The following is a 12,136-nucleotide window of genomic DNA, read 5'->3' on the forward strand; positions in this document are numbered from 1 at the left end:
ATCAAAAACCATATGCTAAATTTAGCTAAGGCAAATTGTTTTCAACACTTGGAGAAAGATGGGTTGGAAGTCTGAATCATCATGAAAAGGGCTCAAGGAGAAATTTTGATCACTTCCTTTGACCCCCCAAATGTGCGACTTCAGCAATGACATTTCCTTTGATTGCCTAGATCAGTGACTTAAGGTATCGACAGCACTTCCTTTGTTCAACCAAGGATTTATTTCCTTTGACACTGGAAATGTGCGACCTAAGGCATAATCACTTCCAGTTCTCCCAGCACTGCGAGTGGGTGCTCAAGCCCGATCACTCCCATTTCCATCTCCCCCCATTTCCATTCCCTACCATTGCCATCTCTCTTTCACCCTTCCATCTTCTCTTCCTTCCCTTCGCCACCTTCCACCCCCCTATGCCTTCGCCACTTTCTTCACCTCTCCATCTCCCTTTCCATTTCCATTCTTTCATCTACTACCCTTCCTTCCATCACCCCCACTTCCTACCTTTCTTCCACCTCTTATACTTTCATAACTTCCCCATTCTCTAACCCACATCTCACATCCTTTACCCTTACTCCCCTTAGCCTACCCATCCACTACCCACACTCCTTTACCACCCTTCATAACTCCGATCCTATCCTAGCCTACACCCCTTAATTCCTTCCTTTGCCACAGCATCCCCTTTATCCCTTATGCCTTCCCATTCCCCAACACCTTCTTCATCACCTTCCCTTAGCACTTCCCTTTACTAACCCCTACCTACCACGTCACTCATCCTACCCCACGATATCTCCCAAATACCTTACCCCTACGACTTCTCCTTACCACTCCCTCTTCTTCACCGCACCCCCTCATCCCTTCTTTCTATGGCACCCTTCCACCTCACTAACTTCAACTCCCTTCACTACCATGCCACACCATTGCTTGGACCCCACAAACTCTAAGGAAGAGAGCGAAAGTTTTTAAAGGCATTCACAATGCCACTGTAGAGGCCGGATCACGACATCAACACTTCCTTTGGTCACAAATAAAGCCAATTAAGCCTTGCGATTTCCTTTGACCATTCAAAAGAGACAAACTAAGGGTCATTTCCTTTGATTCTAAGTTGCCGGTTTGGGTTCGGGTTCGAACCAGTTCACCGGTACGGCAAAATTTTGAAATGGGGTTTGGGTTCATTAGTACAAAAACATGTAATATATATATGCAGCCTATAAGCATGAATCAAGATTAGAATGCAACAATAATATCATTTAACAACAAAAACACCATAAACTTGTAATAATAGCATCATGATCATAGTCCATACCATCATAGCATCATATACTTCAAGCTCAACATCAAAATATTAAAATGAAAATATCAAGTTCAAGTATCATTGTTTCAATATTCAACTTGCAACAATTGGAACTTTATACTAAGTTTAAATCATCTAATGGATTCTTCTTCTTCTTGCAATAGCAGTCAAGAGTAACAGCAAAAGTCTTTCACAAAAACGACTAATGCCATTGAAGATGATGATGAAGAAGAAAAATGAGCAGTCAAGAAAGTGAGCTCAAGAAACTGAATATTTTTGTTGCTTTTCATAAGCCAAGGATTGTAAATCAGAATGAGCTAATGCATAGGTATTTTGCTGTTGTGATTGAGCAGTGCTCTAGTACATTGCATAAGGTTAACAAGTAAGGGGTCGGAACACAATTGTTTGCTGCTTTGTTTTATCTTGCTTCAAACATAAAAAACTTGAATAAATCTATCGATTGTCTGTTATTGTTCTTAATAATTTTAAGTCTTAAACCAGCATAATAACTTGCAAAACAATCACACAAATCTGCAAGTCTGAACTCATTGCTATAAATTTTATAAAATTTTGCAAAAAAAATGTAAATTTGGGCACCCAGGTGTCCAGGTTTGCCCAGGGTTTGCCCTGGACAAACCAGCTTGTCCAAGTACGAACCCTAGCCAACCCAAAGGCAAATCGGACCAGGACCTGAACCAAAAACGAACCAGACCAGTAGCAGGCCCTAAACCCAGTGAACCCTGCAACTTAGCCTTTGATGCCTCTAATGCACGACCTAAGCCTTGTCGTTTCCTTTGCCTAGCCAAATCAGCGAATTAAGCTCTTCCTTTGACCATTCAAAAGGGCGACTCAAGCATTTTGAATTATTTCCTTTGCCTAGCTAAAAGAGCAACATAAGCATTTTGAGTTACTTTCTTTGCCAATGGAAAAGAGCGAATTAAGAGATGAACGATTTCCTTTGCCCCTTGAAAAGTGCGACATAAGGTTTCAGCAATTGCTATTTACCCCTTGAAAGTGCGACTTAAGGCTTTAGTGATTTCCTTTGCTATGCTAAATGTGTGACTTAAGGAATTTTATTTCCTTTGACATCCCAGATCAGCAACTTAAGGAAATACGATTGTGCAAAAGGGTAACATTTGATATGTGAGCCACCAAGGATAGGGAAGGCCAACTCATAGGAGGCGGCATTTCATTTAAAAGACATGACCATTGGCATATAAATCATTGAATGGAAATGATCAAGTCGGAAGAGGGGCAATTCATGGCATATATAAGAGAGGTCCTAAGTAGCATTCCAATATTATTCAAATTTGTTTCAAAGCAATTTAAGGTGCGGATTGGAGAGTGAATTGAAGGAGCAAACATAAAAATCAGAGCAGACCTGAAGGAGCAGATCCAATTCAGTAGATTCATCAGCTTTATTTCCAGCAAATAGATCATTCATGACTTGGAAATGCAATAATCTGTCCACTATACACGATCAGGACCTCATGATGTGAAATCTCAGACTTAAAATCCCAAATCAGGTCTTAAGCAATGGAAAATCAGACATGAAGTGATAAAACTCAGACATAAGAACAATGATTAGAACATCATTTCACACCGTTTTAGCATATATATCAGATTAGAAAGTCAAAAATGGGTGAAATCGGTATATCTAGTATGTTTGATTGTATCACTGTTTGTGTTGCAGGTGGCTGATAAAGAGAGTGAAGTGGCAGGCTGCGAGCTACATCAAGGCAAAGAGTAGCAATCAACATCAAAGCACTCAAGGAAGAAATCATTTTTACAATCTTAAATTTCCTCCAGAAATCCAAGAATCATTGCCAGTTTAGCTAGATGAAAGCTCCAGGACGGAAGTGATTAAGATAGGAGATAGTTTCAGAAGAGTTAATCTGAGTTAGAAGATAATGCAATTTGGGAATATCTCCTACCTACATCTCCTTCATTGATCTCCTTCATTGATGAAGCTTGGAAAAGTTGAGTATCAAGAGATATGCCTCATTCATTTACAACTTGTGATGAGTTACAAAGATCAAGCTAGCTAAGGTGGCATCCAGTCATCACTTATCCAATCACATCATTCTAAGCTAAGGCGTCCAGATTCAATGTACTGTTGACGTGTATTTTGTACACTATCAAACACAGAATAAAATACCCAAGGGTACCTTATCCTCTCTTGAATAAAGCCTCTGATTGCTGAAGATATCGCGAAAAAGGATCAATCAGGATGACTCCAACGTTCTTGTATGTAGGATCTCTACGTGTGGATAAGCTCTCTGTGGTATGATGTGATTTGCTGGAATCACAAGGGGACTTACACTTGATGACTGAACTTCTGATTTGCTTTGAATATTGCTGGAACATAGGATTTTCACTAGCTTAGATTTGAAAAAAGGAAAAAAGACGAGGGCGAGGAAAGGATCTAATCCTAACACTAAGAATGTAAGAGCAATGAATGATCTTTGATGGAATTCTAACTAAGTCTTGTTTTGACATCACAGGAACATCTCCACAAGGTTAGTGTGATCTTCGAAGGAAAGCTTTATGATGTTCAAATCATCACTACAGGCATAGACACCATCAGGTTGATGCATATCAATGAAGACGCGACAATTGAAGTTAAGCTTAAGCTGAATGATTCCAGTTGACTACACAAGGCAAGTTTGCAATCAACAAACTGCTAGTAGTATGGATATACGAATTCCACCATCAATCAAGCACATTTCTTCCACTCATCTAATAACATGAAATCAAATATGAGAAGTATAAAGACCATGCAAATTGTCGAATTGACCCATAAATTTCACCATTTCTTCAATGAAGTTACAAGTCTTTTACAACATCATCTTGGCAACAATCTTTGCCTTCTCTCTCTACTCTACTTTAATTGCTATTCTATCAACTAGCTAATCACCTTCTAACTACTCTCTATCTATCTTCTAACTGCTTCCAACTGTATCTCTTATCTATCTAATGCCTTTACAAATGAAATGCCAGAGCTTATATAGTGCCCACAATACAATTCGATGGCTAAGATCAATTTGAGATCAATGGCCAAGATTCAATACTGAAAACCCTAATTAGGGTTTGTTACAACCATTACATAACATTTAATGCTCGACCAATGAAATAATTGTATTGCTTGGACACATGTCCTCTCTAGAAAAATCGACCAATGGATAGCCGAGGTAGGTACATCGGAGTTTGTGCCACCTTCTATGAGTTAGGTACATTGAATCTAGACATGCTGAGGTGGACCACACTGACTGGAGAAGTGATGACTAGGATGCCACCTCGTCTGACACTTGTAACTTGGTAGATATTCAACTTGATGTTTGTTGAGAAGCTAGCTTTAATTAATTCATTTGGAACTATCTGCTTCTTCAACGAACCCTTGTTCTAACTTCTTGTGTCCTTGATGTGCAGGATGATTGATGTACCTCGCCTTGGAATACTGGATTGGAGAAGTCGCCCTTGATGACGTTAGTCCAAAGAAGGCCGTCCTTGTCGATGCTAGGCAGGAGGAGGTCGCCCTTGTCCTTGCTTGATCGTCCTTGATCTGGCTTGATTTTCCTTGAGGAGAGTCTTCCGACTTGTAGATCTTTCGAGCTTGGGAGTCGCCATCTTGACACCTACACAACATTTCACAATTAATAATATATCTTGAAGTGTAGAAAGGAAGATTCAAGATTCTAATTTAGGAAACTTCATGATAAATCTTGAGTTATCATTTCCTAATTTAGGATTTTCAAAGCAAAATTTAAATCTTCAAAAATGGTGTCAAGGTGATTACGCCATACCTCCACTTGGGAATTAATTCTAAAAAAAGATGCAAAAATAAGGGAATTTGCTAGGCGAAAGATATATCGAAGTCCTCCCTTTAGCAAAATGTACTTCCTCTAGTCCTCACGAGCATCAACTCCACCACCTTTAGTCTTCAATACTTGAGGAAAATTCGCTCCACCTAAACCAGATTTCGCACTTCTTCCTTGCTCTTCCAAATCGCACTTGAAATGATGAGTGAATGATGGATTAAAATCGCTCAACACACCCCCATTATATAGGCGCTCACCACTTCATTTCCCCATAGGCCGACTTGGTGAAATAGGCCAAAAATAAACAAAATTTAAAAAAGAAAGAGGCCGACTTAGCAAAAATATTAAATATGATACCTTAAGCGCTCTTCTTTTAAATTTTAATTTAATAATAATTAATTTCGAATGCCTCAATTAATAATAAAAAAAAAGATTTTCCAAGGTTTAAAATTAATTATTAAATGCCAATATATCTTTATTAAATGCCAATTTAATTAAAATATTTCAAGGTTTTAGTGAATTTGGCATTTAATACGATTTGCTTGAAGTAAGCGCTCAAGCCTGGGGAAAATAATGGATATCAATATCATTGCTCTGGTCCCTGGGAGAGGGACAGGAGCGCCCATGCATCCTAGACCTTGCATTTCTTATTTTTACTTTCAAAACCTCACCTTTGGCGTTCAAAATGGCATTTTTATTGGGAACTTTGAGATTAATTCATTTGTTCTTCAGAAGGAGCGTACCTTAAGACCCTTTTCGTCCTGGTCCCTTGGTGAGGGACAGGAGCGATCTCATCCTTTGTCCTTGGTCTTTGTCTTTCAAATCGCCAATTCAAGTTTGGAGGTAGACAATGATCTTCGTTCGTCCCTTCAGCGCATGTTCAACTCGTTTTTTTGCAAGGCAAAATTGACCTTCTTAAGATTTTCGCCCTGGTCCTCCAGTGAAGGACAAGAGCGATTTTTACATTTGAGCCTAAGATTGTCGATTCTTGGGGGCAATTCCTTGTTCATCATCTTTCGAAAGATATTTCTCACTTTGCACAACCTTGTCTTGGCGTGATTCTGGAGGGGATTTGTTGATTTTATGAAAATCGCCTTGGTCCTTCAGTGAAGGACAGGAGCGCCTTTTAGTTTATTGTACAAATTCTCGACCACATCAACCTCCAACTACCTTCAAGGCACAAAACATGATTCTCCACTCTATCTTGAGTCCTGGAAACAAGAAATAGTATTTCAAACGTTAAGTGTTTAGGCATACTTGAAAATTTCGCTCTGGTCCCTTGGTGAGGGACAGGAGCGCCCTAGCCCATTTTCATCGAATTTTGTGGTCCTTGCAACTCCATTCTTCCTTGAAGCATTTTTAAATATCACTCCAATCTTATGCCTTGACCTGGATTCATCCCAACTTGGGGAGGAAGGCTTGTTAATGTGTTTTTCACCCTGGTCCCTTGGAGAGGGACAGGAGCGATTTTGCAAATCCAAGCTTATCCGTCCTTTGTTAGCCTTCCAAATTATATTCAATGGATAAATCATGTTTTCCTTGGTCTCTTCAAATCATAAAATTGTCTTGATCCTGCAAGAACAGTGCAAATTTGAAATTCAAGCTCTGGTCCTTCAGTGAGGGACAGGGGCGAATTTTGTCTTCTAGGCCAAAATGCTTCACTTTTCGCCATGAAATGTCTTGGCTAAGGAAGATATCATCTTGTTACACACCATGAATAAGAGTTCAAGTCTAAGAAAGGTCTAAAAATGTGTACATAAAGAAAATCGCTCTGGTCCCTTGGTGAGGGACAGGAGCGCTTTTACCTTTGTAGACAAAATCTCCATCATTTCATTGTCTTTGATCAAGTTTGGATGCTCTATCATGCTCATTTCGTCCTTCACCATGCTTTTGATGTCTCAATTTAACCAAACAAGGCCAGGAATGGCTCAAATAAGTATTTTCGCCTTGGTCCCTTGGTGAGGGATAGGAGCACTTTGCCTTGGTCCCTTGGAGAGGGATAGGAGCGAAATTCGGTCTGGATCCTCAATGAAGGACAGGAGCGAAATTTGACTTTTTGAACTCTCTATCAGTATAATTTTTGAACTCTCTATCTTTCTTCTTTCTTATACTTTAAGTTATATTCCATATATACTTTCAGGATGTTTGAGAGTGGTTTCAGACCTCCAGGAGTTATATTGCAAAATCTAGTTTTTTGAGGTTTTTCAGTTTCCAGACTTAGTCAAATTTCAGGATCAGGACATTCCAGACTTAGCCAAATTTCAGGATCAGGGCTTTCCTCCAGCAGGACCTGCTATCCTATTGATCTCCCCAACAACACTCAAAATGCAAAGGCTAACTAACAAAACCCTAAAAGACCAAAAAAACAAACCCTAAAAAGCAAAAAAGCAAGGGTCCCCATTTGCAATGGGGCGTGTGTGAAAACGTCACAACATGTACCTAGCTCATCCATCATAGAGGATAACTACCACATGTGGCACAAAGTTTGATACACCTACCATCGTCATCTAATGGTCAATTATTCAAAGAACATGTGTCCCATTTATTATATTTTTATCATTGGTCAAGCATTAAATGCTTTGTAATGGCTGTAACAAACCCTAATTAGGGTTTCTATCTTTTGATCTTGGTCATTGATTGTGAATCAATCTGAGCCACTCAATTGTAATGAGAGCACTATATAAGGCTCCACTCTTTCATTTGTAAAAATTAATAGTAAGTGAGTAGATAGATAGCAGATAGCTAAAATAGAGTAGGAAGAGAGGGCAAAGGTTGTTGCCAAGACTTCGTTGTAAGAAGCATGTAAACTTCATTGAAGATATGGTGAAATTCATATGTTGATTCAACAATTTGCATGGTCTCTACTTCTCATTTGATTTTCATGTTGTTTAAGTGAATGGAAGAACTTTGCGTATGATCAATGGTAAAATTTGTACATCCGTACTACTAGCACCTTGCTAATTGTAAAGTTTCTTGCATAGTCAACTAGATCCACCTTAGCCAAGCTTAACTTCAATTATCGCTCTTTCATTGATATGCTTCACCTTGAAGGTATCTATGCTTGTAGTGGTGATTTGAAAATCATAAAGCTATCCCTAGAAGATCGCACTAGCCTTGTGGAGATTTCCGTTGCATGTCAAAGAAAAGATTAGTTGAGTTTCACCAAAAATTGTCCATCGCTCTTGCATACCTAGGAGTAGAGTAGCTTTCTCAACCCTCGTCCTTTTTCCCTTTTTTTCAATCAAGTGAAATCCCACATTCCACCATCATTTCAAGCATTCAAAATTAAACGTAAGTCCCCCTTGTGATTCTAGCAATATCACATCACACAACTGAGTCTATCCAAGAGCACGTCAAGACCTGACATCGAGAACCTTGGATTCATCCCACTCGATCACGCGGGAGTCTTTGTTCAAGAGAGGATAGAATACTTAGTATTATTTTGTGTTGCATAGTGTGTTAAAACACCATCAACAAGAAGGAAAGCATGGCTTAAGAGTTCCGCATTGAATACTAGATGTAAACATAAGTATAGCAACAAATCGAGAACATGAGTATATTTAGCCACTCTATCTAGATCATGTGAACCTTGGCAGTTGTAGAGTTTGGTTTGTCTATATGATCACATCTCTTGTGAGCAGGCTTATGTGCTCAAGGTCCAAGTCTAAAAGACATTGAGTTGACACTAACTCAAGAACAGAAGGAAAGCATGGCTTAAGAGTTCCACATTGAATACTAGATGTAAACACGAGTATAGCAACAAATCGAGAACATGAGCATTCTCACCAACTGTGCAAAATGGTGTATGGGCTATAGCATAAAGGCTTCATCTTTTGTTGTGGATGCTTTAAACATTCCCTTTTAAAATGCAACTAGACTTTGTCGCCAATATTGAATGAGTGAGGTGTGGTGTGTGTCATGGCACTCTTTGTATTGTATTGTGGGTGCAAGAAGAACTATTGTACTTGTTGGGGAACACTCTAAATTTGCTGCAAAACTTTTGCCCTTTTTAATCTCCTTACAATACTATGTGCAACTTCAACATGAGGTAATGTGTGATAAGAGATGCCCAACCTAGAAGCCAAGACATGTCTAGAATGGACTATGCTTCGTAAAACTATGTAGAGCTCTATTTTAGGCATGTTCTATTAAAGCATGTTTTCATCCCCAAGTGCACAAGTGTACACAATTGTAGTGCACAAGATGCAACAATGTGCAGTTGACCAACTCCATATAATCATTTGTCTATAGATGAAAGCCTATGGACCGAACCGATTGTGTATCCAATCTCTCTCACAAGGATTTCCAAAATGCAGTGACATACCTTGGGTCATGATCAAACACAATGGATGTAGGCAGCATAAAATGCACCCACGCATGGTTGGCAAAAAAGGCCCAAATTCTTGCACTCTAATATTTTTACAACCAACCATGAAGGGTATTTTTTAAAATCTATCCACCACAACGAACACAATCACTCTAATGCTTTTCATAGGGAGTCTACTCATGATATCCATGTTGATAGATTCCTAGGGCCTTTGTGATACTATTCAAGGGCTTCAAGTTTGTGGGCTTGGCAATGCAACAAGGTATGAAAGACTCAATATGGCATTCGATGTTATGCAAATAGAAGTGTTGCTAGAACACTACCAAAGTTTTATTAATGTTGTCCAACTCTCTTCGTGTAGTGCTCATCCTAAATGAATCTTTGGTGAGGCATGCCTTTCGAAATATATAGATATCCAAGCTTGAAAAGAAATCACACTCATCAACCTATTTATCTTGCAAAAGAATGGTGTAAGTCTGTACAAAGTCCAAATCTATTAACTAGAGGTTCTCTTGGTCATGGAAGATGTCACTACATGAGACCAATGCCATGATGAGCATGTGAACTGCCAATTGGCCATGGCCATCTATTGCAGTATTGTCTTTCCTCTTCTTATGCTTTATCAACAAATGGAACTATTGCAAGTATACCATCCACTTCAAGTGGGCACATTCTCCAACTTGCTTTGTGTGTGCAAAAACTAATATAGCTTATGATCAAAATGAATGTTTGTTTCCTTACCCAAATGTTTAGTACTACTACTTAATAGCTTGAACAATGGCATAAAGTTCTTCTTCATAGAATATTAATGAATGATAAGAGATCAAATGCCCATGTTGAGTGGATACTACACCAAGTGCATAATCAAATGCATCAATTGAAATCTCGAAGAATTGTGGCCTTGGTGCACATTATTTGATTGAGCAGCCAAACAATATGGGAGAATTTGAGAACAAATCTATGGTAGACGTAGGAAAGTTCGAGAAAGCTAGTCAATTAGGTGATGTTGTGCAACGTCAGCTAGTCACAAATCACATTGATTTTCTCTAAACCTACATGGATGCCTACACAAATTGGCTAGGGTTATTTCAGTTTATTGATGATATTACACCGTTATTAGCAATGATGTCTCTGGTATGTATCATGAGTTAGTTCCAATTCGAAGGCTATCCCCATCACAAACATATCAACAATTATGCCTTTTAAAAAAACAACTTTAAAGTGGGTTTTTTTTTCAAACTGCCACATTCATGAAAAGATCACGAAGCTGAAGCGTGTCGTCCAGATAAACACGAAAACAACCAAAGAATTGTGTTTTTTTCCAAAAACAGATATATAAATAAACAAGACAATAGACCGCACAGATGATAAAATCATTAATTTTTCCCACCACAAATATGTAGAATAATGATATTTTCACTACAGAGCATCATATGATATTTGCAGTCTGCAAATTTTCCGACATATGGCAACATTTTCATTACAGGGCATCATAAACATTACGTTACTCTGCTGATCAATATTTAGGTTTGCTACATAGTATCGTTGGTTTATTTTAACTATATTGCATCTGTGATTTAAATATTTAAATTATATCTCCGTGAGGCGTGAAAACCCTAACGGGACGAACCCAAGCAATAACAGCTCTGATATTTTCAAACCTTAAAAATTTCCAACGTAAAGACTTTAATCTTAGATGAATGAAAAAAAAAAATAGTTCGTACTAACCGGGCAAACGGCGAGCAAGATCGATGAGAAGGGCGTCGGGATGATCTGGCCCTGAGTCGAGAGGCGGTAGAGCCAAAGGAATGTGGCGCGGCAGAGAAATAATCTCCGTACCTTTTGCTATAACTCTGGAAGACAGCAAGCCCAGGCCTGAGGAGCCTTCATTATCCAGTCTTAAACCCTGATGAACGAAACCTCCCTCGTCTCGTATCCACTTAATCAAATCTGGTGCATTGGGGCTCAGTCTTGTGGAATATGATGCTCCGAAAAGCCGAGAATGCTGAACAACACGGCAACATTGACGTGTAAATGGCCTGCGGATGGTTTCTGAGGAAAACAGAAAGAGAGTGTCGATAGACATTCCTGCCCTTAAGCCTCTGCTCGCCATATCCGTGCGGATAATATTTGGTTATGGTGTGAGAAGAAAAGATACTAGGTACCAGCGAGAGCGCATCTCAAATGCATTGCCCGAAATTTACACACAACACAGAATTATTGTCTTAAGTTATTGCTTCTCTGATGATTAATTGATGATTAATTAAGTATGTTATAGAAAAGAATCCAAATTAAGGGTGTTCATCTAGGTACCATAGACTATTGAGTGTGGTGGACATCAAAATCTTTTATTCATTCATTCTGATCTGAAAAGATAAAAAGAAAGTTGCTAAGAAATTAGGATTAGATTTAGAATAGGTGGAAGGATATTTTTGTAAGAAGCATAAATTTTTCTAGCCTTCACTAATTTTTCTTTATTGAACATTTTTCATTAATTCTTCTATATTAATTTATATAGAATAGGTGGAAAGATATTTTTGTAAGAAGCACAAATTTTTCTAGCCTTCACTAATTCTTCTTTATTGGACATCTTTCATTAATTCTTCTTCTTTATTCGACGTGATTCTCACGAATTAAATGTTTCTTACTTAAATCAATAAGACTTCATTGATATGAAGCTAAGCCAAAACTCTAAAATGACAA

The 12,136-nt window shown here is 38.5% G+C and overlaps 1 protein-coding gene across 1 annotated transcript in view; it reads right to left on the minus strand.

Moving 5' to 3' along the window:
* The window catches only part of LOC131053409 (uncharacterized), a 56,835-nt gene extending 45,198 nt beyond the window's left edge, over positions 1-11,637 (minus strand). The window contains exon 1 of the mRNA XM_057988019.2: positions 11,162-11,637. Within this exon, the coding sequence (XP_057844002.2) occupies positions 11,162-11,546 (385 nt within the window). The 5' untranslated portion in view covers positions 11,547-11,637. The remainder of the gene's footprint in view (positions 1-11,161) is intronic.
* Between the last annotated feature and the right edge of the window lie 499 nt (positions 11,638-12,136).

Source organism: Cryptomeria japonica, chromosome 10 (genome assembly GCF_030272615.1).
Source record: "Cryptomeria japonica chromosome 10, Sugi_1.0, whole genome shotgun sequence".
In the NCBI taxonomy this organism is placed as follows: Eukaryota; Viridiplantae; Streptophyta; class Pinopsida; order Cupressales; family Cupressaceae; genus Cryptomeria; species Cryptomeria japonica.